We start from the raw sequence: 22500 nt of genomic DNA, 5'->3' as shown, positions 1-22500 counted from the left end.
CGGAACACAATCTCTGGAGCCACATGATCTGGCTGACAAGCCCATGCATGTAGAGTTCTGGGGGCACACGAACACTTGATCTAGATTAGCGGCTAGGGAGCTCGCCTGCCGTAAGATATAAAGTAGCTAGGAGAGTAAAGTACTTTATTCCTTGCATAGAAGGGAGCCGCCTTTCGGCTGGCCTTCCGGCGGCTCGGGGTGGGGAGGCGGGGTACATGATTAGCTTTTGAGGCTAAGACCTAGGGAAACCCGACCACTTCCAATCAATCCTCAACGTTTAGTACGAGATACCAATGAGAGGTCCTGTCCAGAGTAGCCCAGGTGATGCCCGACGCAGGATGTTCCCTGCGTCCGGGTACCATGAAGACTTCTGGCATCAAAGTCGATAAAGAGGGGAACATTATGGGACCTGGCATGTGATGAGGAGAATTCCCAATAACGTGCTGGCCAAAGCGGAGTAAATTTAGTAAGGTAAAGTACCGTATTGTTTCGTTGATGTCGAGTATAAGTGTCAGCGTCTCCCACTCTCTTCTATGTGACACGGAGACGGATCTACAACAATGTTCAGACCTTTGTTTCTCCTCAGCGTGGCTGTACGCGTAGCCTTGGGATTTGTTGTCAATAATGGAACATCATGCTATGTATTTCCAGAGTCCATCTCCCACTCCGGCCAGCCAGTCGACGACACTCCCTCCATTCTCCAGGCTTTCGACCTTTGTGGCATCAACGGCAGCGTTATCTTGACCAATAGTACCTTCTACGTTGACCAAGTTATGAATACAACTAACCTGCTAAATTGTGACGTCTCTCTGTTGGGGGAAATGATTTGGAGTACCAATGTGCCTTATTGGCTCTCGCATAGCTATGACGTAGTCTTCCAGAATCTCTCCACGGCGTGGCTGTTCGGTGGGACCAACGTGACCTTTAAAGGCTATGGGCAAGGACGCTTTAATGGCCAGGGTACGCCTGCATCACCATCACCCTAACATACAGCAACTTCTGAATTAGAAGACAGGACAGGTGTGGTATGATGAGAACAGAAACAACAGCAATCAGCCAGGTCGACCCATTGCAATTACGTTTTACAACTCGACAAACCTTTTCGTCGATGGTTTGACGTGGTCACAACCCCAGTTTTGGCACTCCTTTATCTCTCATTCTAACAACGTCACCGTCACCAATGTCCACATGAATGCAACCAGCGATGATGGCAACATCACAGTCAACACAGATGGAACCGACACATGGAACTCCCGGGACATCAAATTACAGAACTGGACTGTGCAGAATGGTTCGTACCCAAGCACTGTTAACGTCACTCTCTGATTTGGTTCCTTCCATAGGCGACGACTGTATTGCAGTAAAGGGCAACACTACAAATCTTTACGTAAATAATGTGACTTGCTATGGCTCAGGAGGCATGCCAATTGGGTCTGTCGGGCAATACCCACAAAAGCCGGATTATGTCGAAAACATCCTCTTCGAGAATATCGTCCTTCACGACTCGTCTAGTGCCGCCTGGATTAAGACATGGCCAGGAAGGAATGCACCTACGACGAGCAACGGCGACAGTGGTGGTGGAGGCAGCGGATATGTTAAGAACGTGACTTTCCGAAATTTTGACTGCATCAACGTCAGTCAGCCCATCTATGTAACGCAATGCATATATGCGTCCGATCCGTCAATCTGCGACACTTCCCTGGTAAGGCTTTGATGCTATCCCCAAGCGTTTCCTCATCTCGGCATCCCTTTTGACATGCTCGCAGGTCCAGATATCCGATATCACGTGGCAGAACATCAGCGGGACCTCCAGCTACGACGTCGCCGCCTCGATCCACTGCTCATCCTCCGTCCCTTGCCCTGGCCTCGAGTTCGTAGATGTGAACATTACTTCCGTCAACGCTACCAGGGGACTGCGGAATTCCAACGTTGGTACCCTTGGGGAACGATATCTCTGCGCCAACATTGTGAACGAGAACACGACTTCGGGGATCCCTTGCGACGGATGGGCACCGAGTGATTTCCCCCAGCGACTGACTATGAACTATTAGCGCTGTCAAGCACAAGCTCAGCTGGTTGATCTATTTGCTGTCCGAGTAGCAAAAGGCTCCATCTCAACATCCGTTCGATCAGTGGTTCGCAATGCTTATCTTGCTCAACCATGTTAAGATGACGAATGTGGACCGTGCGTTCATGAAGTCCCATTTTCGGAGTGGTGCTTCTATCTATATGACCAAACTGTGTATACACGTAAGTATCCCATTGAAGCCCATCCAGCAAGCCATACATCCCATTAATGTACCCCCCTCGATGCTGCGTCTCCAGCATCCAGTCTTTGATCCAGCACTTACAGCTTCGAGCTTTTTCTCTCAATGCTAGCAAAGAAGGAAACCCTTTTCGCTAGGTCCTGCCCCGTTTCCATTCCGCTCCTACCATCACCATCACTATCACCACTACTACTACTGCAATCACGCATTCCCTACGCCGCAGTAGTACTCTAGCCCGAGGCACCAAAAAAAAACCCCCCCCCTCTCCTCACCCCGTCTCTCCCGACCCCACCGTCAAATACACCGCCAGATGTCCCTGATAATGCGCCCCGTCCTGTCTGCCAACGTACACCGCCACATCCAGCTCACACGCACCGAAGAGCGCCGCCATCTCCCACACCCCCCGCAGCAGCGCCGCCATCGTTCCGTGGGTCAGACCCCGCGCGCCGGGCCGGTGGCTCCTGACCGCGACGGTCGCGCCGTTGGAGCTGAACACCATGCCCTCGTCGGGTATGGGGCCGTCGCCGCGGGACTGGATCGTGTCTTGGACGAGGGAGTCGAGGCCGTGCACGATTATGTAGGTGAGGGTTAGGTGGTCGATGGGGTGGTGGCGGCCGGGGTTGATTTGGAGGATGATGAGCGGGTCGGTGTCGGGGATGAGGTAGTTGGGGGGTAAGGGGTCGTTGGAGGCGTTGCGGTGTCTGGGTCGTGTGGGATGTCGTGTTAGTTCGCGACCGCTCGGATTCTTTCTGATTCGGATCGACTCACGTTGTGGCCGCTGGGGACGGCGGCAGTGTGAGGTTACGGCTGAGGTCCGAGGGTGGTATTGCTGCTACGGGGGGTTGGGGCAGGGAGCCGATGTTCAGAGAAGGTGTTGTTGCGACGCTGAAAGGGAGGAATTTGACAAAGACGCAGAAATGGCAGAGTAGGAGGATGGACATCTCGTGAATGCGGTCTCGCATGGTATGTGAGAGTGATAGTAGCGATGAAATTGCTCGTCCAAGTTACAGAGGTAGGACGGACTTCAAGCTATCACAGGGTTTAGACGATTCAAGGCACTTCTCGTCGAACATGAATGTACTTGTGTCTGAACGAGAAGAAGAAATATACAGATCCAGAAGTTTCGATCTACCCATGTTTGCGCGCATGAAGACCTTGGGCTTGGGACGACAATCGGTGAATATCCTGCAAGGCGGCCATGGCGCGACACCCCACCCGCGTAAAATAACAGCGGTTGAAGTTACAGCTCCATAGAGCTCCGTTTGCAGAGGAGGAACGAGGTACCGAAGCTTGCCGAGTGTAGCGCTTTACTTGTGCATTTGCGCTTTGGAGATCCAATCCGCACGGCCGACGCATTGCCAGACAGAACGTCACTCTTAGATTCGTTATCGATCATATAAACCTTGCGAATGCTGTACCCAAGAATCAAATGTTTCCTTCTCAAATGTTCGTCTTCCCACTTTCTTCCCTGTTCCCCCAGGTTTGATCTGACAAATTGCGTATACATATGCTTTGAAAACCGAATCGCGAGTCCAGCTGGTTTAGGAATCTGCCATGAGCGAGATTGTGCCCCAAAACCCTCCATCTGCAAAGGTGACCTAGCTCGAGCATCCTGGGGTTGAGTCTGTCTTTCAAACATTGCAACAGGGCGTGCTGGCGCGACTCCTGACCGTTGATCCCGCTTTTGACAAGGTAAGGGAGCCCTCTAGCTTGTGCAATCTTCTCGAAAACCCTGTCATAGTCTCCCCAAAAATCCGTCAAGCCCGGAGCCATGAAACCATAGCGTTTGACATCGACTTGATTTGTTACCGGACCTAGAGCAGACACTGGAGTTCGGCCTTGATAATTCTTGTTGTCACTGTATACGCAAATGAATCGCTCATCAGACCTTGAGTGATGGGGGGAGCTTAAACAGCCCTAACCAATGTAGGGCTGATCGAACTTGGTGAAGTGAGTTGCGTAAGTCAAAAAGAGAACCCGTAATGAATAAACTCTTTCTCCGATCTTTTGCCGTAAAAACAGTGAAAGCAACCGTGGGTAGGACCAGAAGGGACGTTAGCGCCCAACTTTCCTTTATAAAAACGGAGCTCTTCGAGGAGCAGATCAGCTTGTACAATGACCGACATCGTAACCGCGTCGACCCGCAAAACCCCTTCCAGATCTGGCCCAAAACACTGCGGGACACGCTTGAAGCGATCCGAGTCTGAGAGATCCTTCTCCATCATTAAACAATTTAATGTGAAAGAGGATCATGTGGGTCATTTGTTAGTATGCGTTTTGATGAGTCAGAAGTCGAGGTGGCAGCCTTGGCCTTAAGCAATGCTTGCTCACAGTCCCAATCCGCTGGAGTGTTCCCAGAGGTTTCCATCTCTTCCCATGCATATGGACCCCTTTTGAGCTCGCAAACAGAGGTACGTACTATCTGTAAGTCACAGAAGACAGGACTGAGGCATAAGCTGCAAGAAACGCGGATCAACGGTTTCCAGAGAACTGACGTACCTAAGCATGGAAATTGTGATTCACTCTCACGTTTAGCGCGATATCTCGGGCTTTAGATTAGCGTCGGATTTAAAACCCAGTGAGTCTTCTCCGTAAACATTTGTACTACTCCCATCCTCGGTTGTTTCCTACCGCCTCGTTTTACATACAGGCGCTTGTAGAGAGAGACGAGGCTTAGCTTTGAATGAGGCTCATGGAGATGTCAGGGAAACAACAATACTCACTGCCGCCATCCAGGTGACGAGACGCGTCAGGATTCATCCCGCGTAAAGTGCTTTCTCCAAAGCTTCCTTGGCGCAATGTGGACCTTGGAATGTGATAGCAACATTCTAGACAGTGAGTCTGAGCAACAGTACTGCTGTGAGAGCCCAAGCTAACAAGCCTCCGCAAGACAAAAGGATATGGCTACGCCCGGGGAAGAAATATTTGTTCGGGAGAACGCTGGACCTGTCTAGGGGAAGGAACAGTATGCAGGCCCATATGCAATTCGGTTGGGCCTGTCATCGACCAGCGCTCACATCTCATAGAAAGCTTCCAGCTTAAGGATGAAAAGTCCGTCTCTCGGCAGCACCTTACCTTGACTGTATCCGCCGTCAAGCCAGGCGATGGAGTGAGTCCCACTCATCAGACTACTAGGCTTTCTCTCTGACTGCCGTAGTCACTTGTACATACTCGATCAGAGATCGCACTTAAAGATGAGGCCACGAAGTTTGGTACAGAGGTTGACGGCGTCCGCATCAAGGAAAACGAGCGAGTGTTAAAGGACAGTGAACACACGTTTCGATTGGGGAAGTCTAACCATATTTTTCGGTAAGCTTAGCGGTCCTGCCAACGATGGGGAGACTGACAAGCGAGTAGTATCAAATGGCAACCAGTTGTTTTCACTTTCTCACTGAGCTCAAAAGAGATGAAGACCGGCAAGGATCCATTAGTTAATTACCGAAACAGACTTGAGGACCTCGATATTAAAGTCGTCATACCCTACATCGTCGGCGTGACCACACATGTTGTCAGTACCAAACGAAATACTGCCAAAGGCCTCCAGGCTCTCATCAATGGCAAATACATTGTGACGGAAACCTACATTGATGCTCTGGTCTACGCAACAACCCCAGAGAACCTCGATGAGCTGGAGAGTCTTTCCCCGCTCGAGGAGGACTTCGACGCCCATTGGCCAAATGCTTCAGAGCATCTGCCGGCGAAAAGCAAGGAACCCAGCGAAAGACCATCCGAAGACTTTGTACCAAATTCGCATCGTGACAATGTTTTCGAAGGCTATACCTTTGTGTTCTTGGACGCAACTCAGTTCGAGACACTACAAGCCCCGATTACGAACGGTGGCGGGAAAGCTCTGTCGTTCATTCCCAATCCCGGAAAGACTACGGCTGAGGAAATTGTGCGCTATGTAAAGGGTGTGGCTGGAGAAAAGGGTCTGGGAGAATTCGAAGATGGAAGCGAGGGTAAGGGTGTAGTGGTCATCAGGTTCAGGTTGAAGGAGAAGTTCGCAGATTGGGCAGCCCAGATGGATACTACAATATCTCTAGCTCTCGGCCAACGGCTGATCGAACAAAGCGAGTTCATCGAGGCCATATTGCTGAATGATGCCAGCATCCTGAGAAGGCCATTGGAGGTGGACTATGAGGAGTCGGCGCCGAGGACCAACGGAATGATTGCACCAGCAGCATTAGCAGAAGATGTCATGCAAGTGGAAACACTTGCTCAGCCAGAGGTCTCCAAGCCCGCACCAAGGCGAGCTCGTGTTCGAGGAAATGTTGTGAGCCGCTTCAAAGGATTTGGCGCTGACGATGACGACGAGTCTTCAATGCCAACATCTTCTCGACCTGCTCCTGTTGACTCACAGATGGAGTATGCACCGCTGAGTGGAAGGTCACAACGTTATTCCAATGGTGCGTCTTTGGCGGATTCTCCCATGGAGATTGACTCTCAAAACCAAGAGAATGGCGAGGATGAGGCCACAAAATCCCGAAAACGACCAGCGTCAACTCTAGAAGAAGTTGACGAAGATGAGATGATGGACAGTCTTTTGCCAGCTGCTACGGCCATGAAAAAACGAAGGATTGAAGAGGCTGAATCTTTTCAGCGCGACGGAGTTCCAAGAGAGCAATCGTTCGAGACATCCCAGAAGAAGGCTAAAAAGGAGAACACGCGGCAACCGCCTAAAGAGGTCAACATCAAAGAGGCACTGCGTGAGCGACGAGAAAGAGAAGAAAAAGAAGAGGCAGCCAGACGAGATGAAGAGAACCCTCGAGAAACCATAGATGGTATGAGCATTGACGAGATGAAGAAACTTGCAATTGTCGAGCCTATGGACGTCCTTGATCGCTCAAAACGAACACAGCGAAGAGAACATGATAATCCCGCAGACAGCCGATGGGATGAGCGTTGGAATGGCAGAAAGAACTTCAAGAAATTCCGGCGGCGAGGGGAAGGTACTCAAGCGAGGCGTGGCCAGAGTGTCATTGTGCCCTTGGAAGAAGTCAAGAGGAAGGACTTTGGGATTGGACAAGGGTACTGGGTGGAGAGCGAGAAGACAAAGAAGAGGCGCAAGGAGAATGAGCGCACGACGCAATCGCAGTCACAGAGCCAACCATTTGCTACAGCGAAGAGCGAGGCCGTCGAAGGACCCTCCGAGCTTGTTGTTGATGGAGATATACCTGTGTCCAGTGACGAGGATGCTCCGAGGATCACATTGCGCCAGGAAAGAACTCAACAAACGGATGAAAGCAGCAACAGATCTCAAGTTGTGAATGGGAAGCGACCGGCTGCTAGCCAGGCCAACGGCGGTCCAGCCAAGAAGCAGAAGACGTTTGCCGTGCAGGACTCGGACAGTGACAGCGAAGACGAGCTGAAGTTCAGGTTCAAGAAGAAGGGGAGATAGATGGCAGGCCGTTGAGCTAATTTTGGCACATATTTGCGTCAGCTTGCGCTGTTCACATGGCTTGTACATTCTCAAGGTATCGCTCTCGTCCAACCAAGTTGCTGTACTATATCACGTGCATATACAAGCAAAGCAATATACAAGATTCCTCAACTCCGAGCTCTTTCCTTGCCATCTTCGCCCTTTTAGTCTTCCATCGCCATCTCTTCCATTGCTTCTACCGCTCTCTCCAATTCTCTTACTCTTGACCCAATTCTATTCTTTATCTGTTCTCCATCAGCCGAGTTGATGGCCTTCTCGTAAGCCTCTTTGAATTTTGCCAATTCTTCTTGGGCGGCTGCCCTGTCGTCGGCTGCGTAAACGGTCTTCTTTTCGGTTTCTTCGGAGGCTATCTCGAATTCGTCTTTTGCTGTTGCATAGCTGTGGCTGTTGTCAGTAGTCAAACAGGACAAATGGCTAGGACAGAGACCGACAGTTCTTGTAATTCTTCCACTTGCTCGTCTGCGGAGGTTTTGGCAGCGAAAGTGCGGCGAAGATGTGGTTGGGTGATGGAGGGGAGCACTCGAGGTTGGCGACAGAGGTGGATGGGAGTGGCGTTGGAACGTGTAGGTGCAGAGATGAGTGTCCGCGGACAGCGAGCCAGGATCCGGGTGATCATAATAGTGGAAATATAGATAGAGATGAAGCTCATTGCACCCATGAATTGGAGTCGCGAAATAATTCACACCAGCTACCCGGAGATCCAGACTTCGGTGGCGGCTCGCGTGCTGTGATTCGAATATCTTTTCAATATGAATTCATTAAATCTTATAGACATTGAGACGAGATAGTTTTGATATGGTGCTATTTGGACTCGGGATACTGCTTGTCTCTGTTTCGGTGATCATATACAGGTATCAGTCAACCCGGCACTCGGCATGGACTGGAATACAAGACCCAGGGAAGAGCGGCGCAGGATCGCCAATCGCAGAACTAGAAGACGACGACGATGGAGCCAAAACGAGACCCGAAATCCCTACATTTACGCTCGATGAGGAAGGAAGTAATAAAGATGCTGCGCCTGGCGACACTCAGAAGGACATACAAGCCACGAAGTCGAAGCCATCATCTCGTCTGGGCACGTCTCCTCCACCACCACCATCCTCCATAATGCCACCGCCCCCTCGACCGAGCCCAAACGCCAAGCGAAAACCGGAACCTTCCCTCATGCCACCTCCGCCAATCCCCGCACCCACCCCCCGAGCTCCCCCTACGCTCTCAACAACCCTCCGACCACCCCCTTCGACAGCTTCTACCCTCCGCGCTCCACCCTCCCGTTCTCTTGCACCACCAACCTCTTCCCTGTCGACCTCCACCCTCTCCCCCTCCGCGCGCCCCTCCAAGAAAGTCCTCCTCGACCCCGGCCACTCCCCCCTCGACTGGGCGCACCTGACCGCCAATCCTCCCACCCCTACGTTCCTCCGCGGCGCCGAGGTACCGCCGCAGCTCATACGGGTACCGCCTTCGGCGCTGAAATGGCATAATGGGCGTAAAGGGAGGGATGCGTGGGGGGTGTGGCAGGGTAAGGTATATAATCTGACGCCGTATATGAAATTTCATCCGGGAGGGGTGGGGGAGTTGATGAGGGGGGCGGGGAAGGTGGTGGAGGGGGAGAAGCTGTTTAATGAGAAGCATCCGTGGGTGAGTTGGGAGAATATGTTGGGGGAGTGTTTGGTGGGGATATTGGTGTCTGAGAATGAGGTGGGAAAGGGGGAGGGGAATGAGTTGGAGGAGATGGATTAGATGAGGGGACTGGACTATTATTGATGCATTTCTGAGCGTTTGGTTGGCCGCATAGATGGTCTGCTCTGCTGAGATACCCAATTCTTTCATTATGAACACGGTCACACGTCCACAATGTGTCACCATTGATCGTGGGCATGGCAGAAGTTTCATGACAAGGCTAAATAATCCACTGTGGACATCTCGAAAGAGACAGTAGTGCACGTGGACCATTGTTACCTCACAGACCTTGAACTCGGGATAACAATTCCTGCTCCCGTTCTCGCACAAGAGCCGAGTTCAGTATGAAGGTTGAAAGCATTTGTTCCTAAATGACTGCTGTGTTCTTCCATCCCCATGAACCCATGCCTCTCCAGCTGCCGGAAGAGGAAGGAAGCGTGACGAGAATTCTGTCATATTTAACGTGCCTTACAGCAGAAAGAAAGGAAGTATCACAGCCTTCCACTCGAAAATCTCTTTTCACGTAAAGACTAGCGCGACCTTGGAAATAAGTTTCAGTACAATAACGGTTCATTAAAGTTGAGACATATATTGTAAGCCTGTTCAACTACGTCTTCTACACCCTCATCTATAGTACTAGATGCAGGGTTGTTCGTAGGGCTTTGTTACCCTCTCGATGATGAAATATAATAGTACAGCCGCGCTCACACTGACTCACAAAGAAACCGCCGACCGGTCTCTTTTCCGCGCTCAAAGACGGGCCTCCGGGGTCCACGGTGTGCTTCTTCGGCCTAGAAAAGCGTGCTTATGATCCCTTGATTGGAACCCCACGAGACGGTATCCCGACAGCTTGAGGAAGCCCAAGTCTTCAACTTTGAGTTCGCTCATAGTGCCGATGCCAAGAGTAGGGTCGACAGATCCGCTCATTTCTAGTCGCAGTGGTCCAATCCCAGCGTACAGCTTCTACCATTGTTTCGAAGCAGTCCACATGCGGACCAATCCTTCGGTTGGCCCTGCAGGCGGGCAGTAAGAGTATCGCGTCGCCGAAAGTCTGAGTCTCACAGTCTGGAACCCGGTCAGTGCCTTGATTGCCTCGAGGGGAGGTGATGCTATGATTTTGCTGCAGCTGCTCGGCAGATTCGGCGAATGTGAACTCAATCGGGGCGAGATTCCGATGCACGTTGGGCCCCTTGAAGAGCGAAAGTGCGCCGGCTGGTGCCGAGTAGCGAAGGAGGGAGAGTCTGGCCTCTGCTGCTTGTCGGTGTTCCATGCAAAGACCTCCGTATGGGAGCATGGGGCAATGGAGTTCAACAGTCATTATGCAATTGATGATGTCCGTTTTGATGAGCGTTGGAGCATCAGGCTCTACATAGAGGTAAAAGCCAAATGTCACCGCGGAGTACAAGACTGCCATAACTTCTTCGTAAACGGATCTTGATGATCGAAGAATGGCTAGATTGGACCCAGTCGGTCCTGCCCGATCGTACCATTTCCCAAGGGGACTTACGTGGCTTGTGAAATCAGGGCGCGGGTATAGGTCGGGTGAGTAAGTGGTGCTATATCCCTTGGGAGGGAGGAGGTAATGCGTATATCTCATCTCGAACTTCACGAGGGATGAGGGACAAGTCCCCAGAGGGCTTGGCTGGTTTCATGTCTGTGGGAGTTGGCAGAAGATGGAATCGGAATATTTTCTTATGGACAAATAACTGGATTAGAAGATTTTGCTTGACGAATCAAAGTCTCCTGGTGTGTTGGTGGATCGGAAAGTATTGATGGGTCATAGGTGTTCTTGAAACAAAATTGACAGCACGAGATAATCTCCACACTTCTGTTTCCGTTTGATGTCGTTTTGATATTAGCGCTGGTCTTTTGGTTGTCAGGTGAGCTCAAAAAGACCAAGTCTTATCTCGAAGTCATTCCTGCAAATCGTGCTGTCTAACGAGTGTTTTCCATGTGAGAAATACGCCCCAAGCGATCTGCGGTCCTAGAAAACTGCGCAGTCTGAGTATCTATCGAGCAAGAAGCCGTGAACGCTGACCTAGTAGTATTCTCCAAGAAGTCATGGGTATCAAGCCCCCTTCTGATGCAATGTCCCCTCTCAGAACACATTCGAAAGCACCGCATGTGATTGATCTATCAATGTAACACCACCTCTGTAGCAGCCTTTCACAAGACTGCGGGAGAGCTAGCATCAGCAGCAAAATGTAGCGGACTTGCCTTCGCTAGGCCAATTCCGAATCTTGTGGCCAGGATCAAAAACTACATGCTCGTAGTCACAAGAGATCTAAAGCAAGTCTTGAGTCAGAGAAACAAACTTGAGCGGCTTCGATGGGAGCAGGAGCTGCTACGTTAGAGACGTGATCTCGGGGTTGGTCAGATTTTTGCGGGCATTTTCTGCCTAGTGACGAACGGCCTCCTCGCGGAAGTTAAATAATTTCACATTAGTGATTGCTTTCACAGCTCCCGCTGCCGAATTCTCAAAAGACAGATTCTATTTTTCGGAGTGTACCAGATCAATAATCCAGCAGCAGACAAATAGTCTATGTATTCCTCCACATACCCGTGGATGACATTGACGGTGGATCGAAACAAACCGGTCTCCAATGCCATATCCCGTGTATCCTGCTTCCACTTAAATACTCACAGTTCGTCCTTCGTCACCCCCTCAATACCCACCAATTCCGTCTCAAAAACTACCCGACCGCATCAGCACCCACACCCCCCACCAACGCAACCGGATCCGAACGAACTCACCAAGCGTGCTCCCCGCAGGAATGGGCCCCATGGCCCTCTCCCCGTACCCAAACTCCGGCGGGATCGTCAACGTCCTCTTGTCGCCGATGCACATGTCCAACAGTCCCTCGTCCCACCCCTTGATGACCTGCCCCTTGCCGACGGTAAAGTCCAACGGCTTGCCCCGGTTGTAGCTGGCGTCGAACTCGGTGCCGTCGGCGGCGAGGGTGCCGCGGTAGTGGACGGCGATGCTGTCCCCGCGCTGGGTCTTGCGCGTGCATTCGTGGGTGACGGTGTAGTCGGTTGTGACTTCGGCGCCGAGGGCGAGGGGGAGGAGGAGGGATAGGAGGGGGAGGACTGTGAGGCGCATTGTTGCGGTTGAGGTGGGCGGGGGTGTGTGAGATGGCGGTGCTGTGTTAGCGATGGTAGATTGGTCAATGGGGGTTGTAAGCGACAGATGGAGTTCAATAAGTCGATGATCCGTTCGACGTCTTTGAGGATTCAAGGGACGAGGACAGATTTGGGTTCCTAGGGGTTCGCATAAACTTAGGGTTCGTCTCGATCTGGTTAGTCCTGCCCTTAACCCGATACGATCAACGTTCCCACGTTTTTATGTTTATAGGACAGATAGCTGACGATCCGCGAGGCTGGAGACTATAGCGGCGTGTGGCAGCTTGACACTTTCGCACCGGAACGCGGATTGCAAAAAACGTCGAAAGGTTCTGGACTGGATCCAACCATATGATCCGTATCAGAGCCACATGAATTTGAAACTGGGGAAATGAACGAAACGTGTCACTGTCCATGTCTAACGGTCGACGAGCACCATCGATGGACGCCCAGGACCTGCCCAGTGTTTTGAGATTGTGCACGTGAGAAACAGCCTATGTGGGATGTGTGCATTCAACAGTAATATCCATCAAGGCGGGAACAAAACAATCAGGTCTAGCACGCGGCCGTTTGAGAAACCAACTCCGTCCAGACCTTGACTTTAACACTGCTTCAAACGAAGACAGTGAAAAGTTACGGATTTCCGACTATGGACCTGGCTTGGTTCAAATCATGGGCTGGCAATGGGACGAAGAGACCAAGGGGATATCATGTTATGCTAAGGACGGGGAAGTACATGTCGTTCAATTGGGAGACAAAACGTCATCGATACACGGGAATGGGCTTTGTACTGGCTAAGAGCGAGGAGAGCCTCTCTGAAGATTTCACTGTTGAGCCTCCCTCTACCGCTATCTGTTTGGGATCTCCAAGCGGGAATTTCAGGCTTTCGGAGAGTACGGGGCAACCTTTTCATGTCATAGGTTTGTGAAGGCAAACGCCGAGTCGTAGTTGTCATCATCGTAGATTGGGCCGCCTACAGACTTCTCTATTGAATGTGGCACTGGTTATCTATCCGGAAAATACTACTCCATGCAAAACTAATGACCCACCTTCGAGGACAGAGATGTGCTGAGCCGCGGATATTCTTGCATACAATATAATTGGCCAGTTGATGACAGCCAGTTATGATTTAGATTGTGGAGACCTCATGTTTTGGGCGTGAATACTTTTGCCTCAGCAGGCGGTCAGGACCAAATATCACAGCCCCTTTCTCGGGACCACAACCGTTTCCCTGTTGGCGGGTCTCTTCAGTGGCCAAGGAACGTCCGAGCTTTTCTCAAAGGGTCGAAGTTACCAATCTTCAAACACCGATACCTAGCTGGGTTCGCTGCAGCGGAACAACATGTTGTATCATTTGCGCCCTTGACAAAAACCACTATACGGAATGGGAGGCCGAGCGAGCAATTGAGCAAAGCATAGTCGAGAAGCCATGTAGGGCAACACCAGTACTCTAGGGGGTCTCGTATGTGGTCCTATGAGAGATCTGTGCTAGGCTTTGCATGACTTGGAATGGGAGCTCCGCTCCTTTTTCGTGCTGGGATTGGCATCCGTAGGCTAAAATAGGGCTGGCGAACAGTAGAAGCCAACGTCGCTCGCTGTTTTGAACCAATCGAGGACCATCGAAAGCGTCAATCTCAGAGTCGGAACCGCCCCTATGGCTACATTCGACTGGATACGGACATTGTCGCAGACAGCTACCGTTGATATAAGATACTTTTACCGTCTATTCTATTGAATAGCCTGGCAATCTTCGTTCAAATCAGGCACGACGCGCCGTGTCCCAATTTTCACGAGAACATTTTCTCAGCGATGATGGGCATCACTCACTTACGAGTACGACAGATGCCATTCATGGATTTCTAAATTTTCAACGTTCGTGTCTGCGTTTGTTTGTGGGGTTTTGGATATGGACCAGGAAGATTGAAGTCGCACTCATTCATCTCACTGGTAAGGTACTGTTGACCCAAGTCCCAGCGGCATCAGCGTTCTGAACGATGTCGCCGCTTACTGTTTGGTAGAAAATATTCAACTCCCAAGGAAAAGTGCCTGGTGTTGCTTGCCACATTGCTACGAGCGCGCTTCCCGCCTGTGGCATATGTAAGCCGGTCACAGCTGGTGCAGCGTGGGCTTCCGATGGAGGCAAGAGACTACCATCTGAGGACGAGACGGACGAGCACATCATTTCGTTCGAGGTCTGTTGAAAGCACAAAATGCCTCCGGTGGCCGGGGGTCCGCAGAAGCTCAAAGCTGTACTCGCCGGTACATCATAATAGGTCTCGCTGGGATCTGTCAACACAGTGAGCACGGATCCTAATCGGAGATAGCTATAACCCACCTTCTATCCAATTATCGTACGATGCATTCTGAGTGGCGTCATGGGTGGTATTGAAATTATTGGACCAGATTTGAAACTCATTGTTCTTGTCGAATACATAAAGATTGCCCAATCCTGAGTCGTCCGACCAACCAGACGCAATCCCAGCGTTGCCATTGGTGCCGGGTATGACGGAGTGTGAGAAGTATTGTGAGCTGATATTCGGGAACAAAGCAAGCTCATGGACCTTGTTGTCGGGCGCCCCATAGTATAAACGAATCCCTGGGCTGTTTCCGTCTTGGCCGAGCTAGTGGTCACTGTAGAAGGCTGTCAGGGCTGTGGATGAAACTGATGCCGTGAAGTTGTAACCGCCAAAAGAACCGAGCTGCCAAGTTGCGAGGTCGTCAGTACTGAATAACTCTTGCAACGTGTTATTGACATCGATATAGTACAGGTGAGACTAATGGGTCGTCAACTATGAATCGTATACACTTAGTGTGAGGTCAATCTTACATTCAACTCCCCATTACTAGCCGGGTACGTGAGAGTCGTCAGCGGTGTGGTATTTCTTGCGTTTGAGGCAACAATGGGGAAGCCACCGACACATGGTGAAAGCTCGATGCTGTGTAGCCGGCGAATCCGGGCATCGTAGTCTTGATAGAAAAGACTGACATCAGGTACGTCAGTGAGATCCAAAGCTATAAATGCTAGGCCAGTTCCATTAAAAGCTCCGGAGGTAGGCAATTCGTCCTGGACCCGAGCGGTAGATTTTGAGTTGACCGGTGAGCTCCTAAGGAAAGGTTGAGATAATTAGCTGTGTCCGCAAGAATAAAGGTCTCCGACATACGGGTTGAAAGGCTTTTTCAGCCGTAGTGCCAAAGGTATAGCAAGTGCCAATACTATGACAGCTACTATGATCGCAGCCACGAGTAAAGGTAGAAAGCGTTTTGGTTTCAGGGATGAAGGGCTCCCGGGTGGGATCTCGAGGTCAGAAGAGCCAGCTGGCCGCAGCTGGCCGCAGCTGAGCTGTCGTTACTCTATCATGCGCAAGCTCTTTCTCTGGAGCTTTCACCGGTTGAGGTGTACAAGTTGGATAAAACTCTCCTGGTGTAGCTTCGATCCCTAGCGAATCCGGTAGCTCATGAGGTCTAGCTGCGCTCAGATCAACTTCCATCCCCTCACATGAAGTGACAGTCCTTCCGTATCCGAGATTCGTCAATGCCATATGAATGTGTATCTTTGCAGGGTTCTAAACAGTAAATTTGAAAGCAATAATGGCAAACGGCATTCCTGTCACAGATACTATAAGACTCGCGCTGATTATCTTCAGCCGCCTGGACTTTGTTGAGCAAGGCAGACTTACGGAGTATTGTTATCTTACTGATGCACGAAGAGCCATAAATAGCGTAAGCCGCCCTCATCCGGCCCTTTTTCACACTCTTGAGGGCTGAGCTCGCCGAAGCGGATCGCTGATTCATATTCCTTCAAGCATCTCGAAATTCGGAGTATTGCTCTACTCCGCTGGTCACATTAAAGACTGAATCACTTTGAGACAGAGCTAAGTCGGACCACACTAGACTCAGCAGAGCCTGATATTTGAGAAGATGGAACGCCAGTATCTTCAAGCATGGCCAAAGGCCAACCAAGCAACCCCATCCGGCGTTTTGGCCGCATCAGAGCAGCCGCTCCGGTAGATTACCTTTTCACATGTGACTTTCGTGCATAGCAACAGCATGAAGGACTAAGGATCGAGACACACGTGGTAGTCACTGCAGATCAGATAACGAATTTCCTTTGAGCGCGAATGCGACCCTTTCCCGCGCCCAATCGCTGGCGTCGCTGCCTGGCTGCCTCGGCTGCGACGTGCTCACTTCCTCCGTCCAGCCAGAGGCATTTAGTCAAAGAAAACATCTTCTACCATAGAGCGATTGAAGCTCTTGGCTCAGTATCTTACCACTCCGTTGATCTGGTCGCAAGGCCTTGGTACAAAAGGTGCGCGTAGCTCCTAGGGTATCAGCATATGCAGCTTACCCTACCGAGGTACTTGGGATCTTGTTGAATCTTCAGACAGTCACACATGTATCGAGGCGCATAAATAGCATAAAGTGCCATATCTGTCCACTAGATTAATCCGATCATCTTACGTCGCCTCTATTCGCGATCTTGTGATTCATCAGTATCCATGATGCATTGCCTCAGGCTCAACCTTGTACCTCATTCCCTTGTCACCCATCAGACTCTCAATTTCCGGTGTCCCGGTGGCCAAATTCCCACCCTCAGAATGCCTCCGCGCGCGCCCCAACCGGGGATGCTTGGTGTCAACTCCTTCCGGCACCCCTATCAAATCACCTTTCCTCATCAACGGCACAGAACTGGCTCCTCCACTCCAGTGGCCCTGCCCTGCCTCCTCATACGCCAGTCTCTGAAGCTGTAATTTCCCATCGAGCGTCCATTGCAAACCCTTGTATTCCTTCCATTTCAACCATTTGCGGAGAAGTCCTATAGCAGTCGGCAATACTAGGCTGGTGAAAATGAGCGCCGCACCGAGAATCAAGATAATCGCAACACCCAGTACGGAGAATGAGATCGTTCCGCCGGAGCTCCTGACGATCTGATTCTTGCACATCTTCTCCTGTTGTTCCACGGGCCTACTCAGGGTCATTCCGTCAGGTATGTAACCGGGCCCTGTAGCGTATTCAATAACTCGTTGCTGTAGCTTGGCCATGGAGACGGAAAACCAGGTGCTGACTTCTGTCATCCATTGATTGTTTGGGAGGGGAATTTGATCGAGATTATTCACAGTTTCGGAAGCCCGCAAGGCGCTGGCTCCACGTGAATTAACGCTGAAGTAGGTTGTAAGAAATTGAGTGATGAAGTCAAGTCGTAATGCAGTCACCATTTGAGCCTGGTTGAGGCTGATCTTGTTTTCGAATAAGGACTTGTGCGCCAGGACCAACGAGGTCAAGGGTGTGCATTGCTTGTTCGTTGGGTTACAGTATTGGTGTTGGTCAGTGCAAGCGAGAGCGTTGACCCACTGATCTGATGTGTAATACGTGTAATTTGTAGTACCGCCATCGATAGATAGGTTAAATGGAGTAGTGGCAGCGTAGAATGGATCTGTGACGGGCGCCTCGTAGCGGACAGAATTTGGGGCGAGTAGAAAGAGGGATACGTCAGCGTCGGTGCGATTGAGGGCATCGACAGGATACCATGCATTAGAAGCCGCCCCTGCAAGGTAGGCGAGAGATCTAGGTTTAGACTGTCAGTTAGGATTCTAGATCGTTCCCAGTGGGAGAGCTCACGTGAGCTGGTAGCTGTTACTTCCCACTATATTATGGGTGTCGTATTGGTATGTATAATTGGAGATTGAAAGAACAGAACCGTAGTCAAACTGCTGGAGTGTATCACCGTATGCGAGATCACTTGGATTGGTGTCATTGACTTCTGTTAGATAGCCCCTGGTGTGGATAGGGGAGCCTAGTAGCTCTCCGTATCAGTACTTCTTGTTCGGGATAGAAGCACAAGTCGTGAGACAACCTGCACGACTCAATCTGCTCCCAGAACGTAGCTGTCGACACAACACAGGGTAGGAGTTCGGCATGAAAGGATCAAGGGGTAGCTTACACGTTGTGACTTTGCGATATTGGATCCGCTCAAATTTTGGTGCGTTTATTCCGAGTGCTTGATGTGAATCAATGTGGCCCGTGTCCATCTCATAAGCAGACGATGCGCCGTAAAAGCATAGGTCAGGTGCAAAGGGACATGTGGCATTTTGGGTGACTTTCCAAGGCAGCTGCTGTTGAGGATATTGCGCGCATTGCAAAAGACTCTGCGAACTTCCATAGCAGGCCCGTGAGTAGGTGGTGGCCGCAAAGGTGTCATTAACGTCTACATCATTAAAGGCAGCTGAATGCTGGCTAACGGCGTTTCCAGAGAAGTTGAGAAATCCGCAATCCGAAGATCTAATCAACGTCTCATTTCCGGCTGCTTTGGTGACTTCCGAGGAGAACACGCCAGCAACGCCTGCATAAATTTGGAAGTTAGCTTTGCTTTATTAAGGCGACGACCACAGTGAAGAGACACGCCTAGAGAGTAAGATCGGCCTCTTGCTGCCCCGATATGTCTTGCACCGCAGGCTGAGTATCAGATGGGAACGATTCTCTCAGCAATGTACGTACCAAACAGCACAAAATTGAGGAGAGCAAGAGCTACTAGCGGTAAAGTTCGTACTAAAGGTCTGAGTGCATGCTTTCTCCAGTACCAGACCAATGAAACAAGCTCAGCAGACGCCCCAAACGGACTTCCTGTATTCTGGAGTATGGCTTGCTGTTGATGATGAATGCCGTCTTGAGGGTCGCGCGGGCTGCGGTGCTGGTGCAACGCAAAACTCATGATTTTCCAGCAAGCAGCACCGGCACCTGTGACAAATATGCCGAGGAATGCGGTCAGTAGTTCGCCATCGCGCTCACTGAGGGTTATGGTTGAGCCAAGGACGAGTCCATGAGACCAATTGATCCATGGACCTGTATGCACAAAAGGTGCAGCTGTTTGTGACATGATGGAACTACGACGAGCTCGTAGCAGAGATCAGAGGAATCGCTGACTTGGAGTAGCATATGCAGGTGGGAATACCAGAAATATAAATATTGAGGCAGAATGATGGAGGAAAAGAGAATCTAGCCTGACTGAAGACTTGCCTACCTGAGCGCTCTGCAGACCACCCATCTCTTTCAGCTCCGTACAATTACATATCCAATGCCAGATCTAGAACCCTGGACCGCACTCGCGAGTCAAGCAGTACTTTCATGCACTCTGCAGATTGACTGTAACCTTAAGACGGGGAAGTTGCATTGGTGTGCACGCCGGAGTGCCCGGGTAGCCAAAAAGCCCGCACACCCTAACCCGCAAGTGGCTAGGAGAAGCGAGGCCATCCCGCATACATTTCACACACAAATTTAGTAGTCTTCTCTCATTATCAAGCACAATAATGTCATCGCCCGAAAGGCTTCAGGCTGTAATAGACGGTAAGGGTCAAATGACTGGCTATTATATAGAGAATCATTCAATAATGTACCTAGGTAATTCTGCTGGGGGGAAGGCAGTAGGTAGTCTTCATTTGCTTAGGGTGTGCGGGCTTCTTTGCTACCCGAGTGGTGTGCTGTACTAAAAAAGGCACCTTTTCTCAAAACGGAAAAGTAAAGCGAACATGATCAGTCCGCATCTTCGTTACCAGTACCTACCGTCCTTTCCAAACCCTCCACCCACCGCGAGGTAGAGACGGACAAAGACAGAAGACTGAAGGTATCTACATGCTTCAGGACAATAATGGCATTATCAAGTAATAATAAGTCAGTAGTAAATAAAGCAGCAGCAGAAGTTCAATATCATCTACCTAGGTAATTTGCAGACGACGGTCCATTTTGACCCCTCACCGGCGTGGCGTCAATGCCAAGGATTTAATATACCGCACCAATCAGAGACGCGCATAGCCGAGACCTCAATTTCAGCCCTGTGCCCCTCTAAAGGTTGTAGGCCCTCTCCAATTGCTGGATGTTGATTTCACTCCCCTCAGCCTTGTCATTGACTCATTATCCATCCTTGTCTCTACACAAAAAGTCATCTCTACCAGAGCAATGAGTTGCTATGTTCCCACCCTTTATGTCATCCATGGCCTTTGGGAACGAGGAAGTTTGACGAGAGTTGATCCAAGGATGGCCCCTCGACCGATGTGACATGTGTACACCTACACCGCTGGCTTGCAGTCAAGCATGGAAAGCAATAGAAAGGGAACTACATGCGCAAGGCTGATTCTCAGCCGCTCTCATCGGACCTTTGTGATTTGTTCAAGCAAGCCAATTCAGCCAGCAACACCCTTCCTCTCGATATGGGGGCCATGACCTTTTCTCCTTTGGGTCTCTGACTCCATTTCCTCTCTCTTGGCGACATATAGCCTTGTGCACCATGTGAAGCTATATGTAAAAGCCCGTGCCCACAATGACATTCCTGTATCATTGCTGTCGTTGCCGATTGAGATTGTCCCATCGTCGCTCATTTGCGCGCTGTCAGGTCCGAAGTTGTTCAATATGCAAATCTACACCAGCGACAAGACCTCTCCCAGGTCATTCCCGTGGCTCTGGTACCTGCGTCTGGTTGCCCTCGTCGTCACATTGATCGTGCTCGGCATCACAGCGTCAAATACTGCAACCTTTCACGACATAGGATGCGATGCACCGGGTAGAGTCAGCTACAATCTCGCCGTCGTATGTCCATGTCCACATCCATCGGCAGAACGTCCGCTGACTTTGATTCCAAGTCGATCCTCTCCCTCATCGCTCTCGTCTACTTCATCCTCGCTTCGGGCCCATCCCGCACCACCAGGCTTCTTCCATGGTTCATATGGGGTCAGCTAGCCCTCGATGCCCTCATGTTCATCTTCTGGCTCTCCGCTGCCGCGACCTCGAGCTATAGCTGCACCGACTTATGCAACGCTTGCGGCATTCTCGATGGATTTGTCTTCTTCGACTCCGAGTCCTGCGAGTGCTCCGACTTTTTCTACAAACGAGACTATTCTCCGAGGCGAGGGAACGTGCTGCAGCCGAGGAGGAGTCATTCAAGCAGTCCCAGCTCAGGCTCAACTGTGGGTGGAACGATAGCCGCGAAGCAGGCTTTTGATGCCATCATGACGTACGTAAAACACTCCCCAGACTTGATTTCAACCAGACATCTGACCATTAGACAGGGTTCTCTTCGCCCTGTTCATAGCTGCTGATATTTTCTGGGTCCTCAAATCGCGCAGATCTGGCACCGCTACAGCACCCGCTCCCACAATCGGCGCACCAATGAAAAATGAGGAGGCTGGCATGTCCGCAGGAGGAGGCGGAGCGCCAACATATACCCAGGAGCCCGGCTCCCAGTACAACTATCCAATGGCCCCCCAGGGCGGCTACACGGGCCAGCCAATGCAGAACCAGGCCGGGTCACCCCAGCAGTCAATGCCCCAGGGAGCATACTCTGGAGGCCACTATCCTCAAGGTCAACCTCAATATTCAAGCCAAACCTCATATCCTCAGGGCCAGCAGGTCCCATTGCAGACGTATCCTTCGCCACAAGGAGAGTACCCACCGCAATACGGAGGCTCGGCTCCACAGCAAGCGAGCTATCCTGAGCCCCGAGATGGCGTCTCGGAGATGCACTCGCCTACGGAACCGCCAAAAATGAATGATCCGTATCATATCTGAAAATATACTATGTGGTAAAAGGAGGGGTCGCCGGAGGCATCATGGTTTGAGGTCAGGCTTGGAAGGGTAATGATTGGAACGGAGTATAATGTCGTCGACTCCGATTGGATGGGATAGGGCTCGTTTGAACATATCGTTTGTGATTTACATCGTCAAATTCTAATAAAAGATCCATGCCTAGGGCTATCCTGTTTGTAAACGGAGTAGGTCCATTTGCAAGTGATACTATTAACCTCCGGTACAGACATCGTCGTCCGAGTCTCGTGTGCGTCAATATGTTTCTCACCTAGCTGGTCTCTTCCCTCTTTCCTTTCTCCACTCCCACCCGACGACAATCTTCCCCCTCCCCAGCCTCGACACAGCCGCCAGCCTCGCTCCCACAACCCCCTCCGGCAGCATCTCCCCCGTCGCTTTCCGCAGCCCACTAGCACGTCTCCG

General features: G+C 50.9%; 9 protein-coding genes across 9 annotated transcripts; 4 read left to right on the top strand and 5 right to left on the bottom strand.

Moving 5' to 3' along the window:
- Positions 1-560: 560 nt before the first annotated feature.
- On the top strand, positions 561-2051 carry HO133_008355 (uncharacterized protein; the record flags this gene model as incomplete). Its single annotated transcript, XM_037299222.1, has 4 exons — positions 561-960; positions 1016-1291; positions 1344-1702; positions 1767-2051. 4 exons carry the CDS (start codon positions 561-563, stop codon positions 2049-2051), a joined length of 1320 nt encoding a protein of 439 aa, XP_037155223.1.
- Positions 2052-2535: 484 nt separating this feature from the next.
- On the bottom strand, positions 2536-3229 carry HO133_008354 (uncharacterized protein; the record flags this gene model as incomplete). The annotated part of the gene is made up of 2 exons (XM_037299221.1): positions 2536-2968; positions 3036-3229. 2 exons carry the CDS (start codon positions 3227-3229, stop codon positions 2536-2538), a joined length of 627 nt encoding a protein of 208 aa, XP_037155222.1.
- Positions 3230-5065: 1836 nt separating this feature from the next.
- On the top strand, positions 5066-7665 carry HO133_008353 (uncharacterized protein; the record flags this gene model as incomplete). Its single annotated transcript, XM_037299220.1, has 5 exons — positions 5066-5102; positions 5158-5232; positions 5294-5376; positions 5425-5576; positions 5625-7665. The coding sequence occupies 5 exons, from the start codon at positions 5066-5068 to the stop codon at positions 7663-7665; spliced, it is 2388 nt and encodes a 795-aa protein (XP_037155221.1).
- A 185-nt stretch (positions 7666-7850) lies between these two features.
- HO133_008352 (uncharacterized protein) lies at positions 7851-8323 on the bottom strand (the record flags this gene model as incomplete). The annotated part of the gene is made up of 2 exons (XM_037299219.1): positions 7851-8085; positions 8139-8323. The coding sequence occupies 2 exons, from the start codon at positions 8321-8323 to the stop codon at positions 7851-7853; spliced, it is 420 nt and encodes a 139-aa protein (XP_037155220.1).
- A 179-nt stretch (positions 8324-8502) lies between these two features.
- On the top strand, positions 8503-9447 carry HO133_008351 (uncharacterized protein; the record flags this gene model as incomplete). The annotated part of the gene is made up of 1 exon (XM_037299218.1): positions 8503-9447. One exon carries the CDS (start codon positions 8503-8505, stop codon positions 9445-9447), a length of 945 nt encoding a protein of 314 aa, XP_037155219.1.
- A 2580-nt stretch (positions 9448-12027) lies between these two features.
- HO133_008350 (uncharacterized protein) lies at positions 12028-12490 on the bottom strand (the record flags this gene model as incomplete). Its single annotated transcript, XM_037299217.1, has 2 exons — positions 12028-12080; positions 12142-12490. 2 exons carry the CDS (start codon positions 12488-12490, stop codon positions 12028-12030), a joined length of 402 nt encoding a protein of 133 aa, XP_037155218.1.
- A 2344-nt stretch (positions 12491-14834) lies between these two features.
- On the bottom strand, positions 14835-16049 carry HO133_008349 (uncharacterized protein; the record flags this gene model as incomplete). Its single annotated transcript, XM_037299216.1, has 4 exons — positions 14835-15131; positions 15338-15614; positions 15672-15805; positions 15861-16049. 4 exons carry the CDS (start codon positions 16047-16049, stop codon positions 14835-14837), a joined length of 897 nt encoding a protein of 298 aa, XP_037155217.1.
- Positions 16050-16997: 948 nt separating this feature from the next.
- HO133_008348 (uncharacterized protein) lies at positions 16998-19381 on the bottom strand (the record flags this gene model as incomplete). Its single annotated transcript, XM_037299215.1, has 4 exons — positions 16998-18072; positions 18127-18301; positions 18449-18847; positions 19003-19381. 4 exons carry the CDS (start codon positions 19379-19381, stop codon positions 16998-17000), a joined length of 2028 nt encoding a protein of 675 aa, XP_037155216.1.
- Positions 19382-20907: 1526 nt separating this feature from the next.
- Positions 20908-22062, top strand: HO133_008347 (uncharacterized protein; the record flags this gene model as incomplete). The annotated part of the gene is made up of 3 exons (XM_037299214.1): positions 20908-21084; positions 21138-21508; positions 21564-22062. The coding sequence occupies 3 exons, from the start codon at positions 20908-20910 to the stop codon at positions 22060-22062; spliced, it is 1047 nt and encodes a 348-aa protein (XP_037155215.1).
- Between the last annotated feature and the right edge of the window lie 438 nt (positions 22063-22500).

This window comes from Letharia lupina (genome assembly GCF_014066315.1).
Source record: "Letharia lupina isolate WasteWater1 chromosome Unknown contig_5, whole genome shotgun sequence".
Taxonomy (NCBI): Eukaryota; Fungi; Ascomycota; class Lecanoromycetes; order Lecanorales; family Parmeliaceae; genus Letharia; species Letharia lupina.
This window is presented reverse-complemented; position numbering and strand designations above follow the sequence as displayed.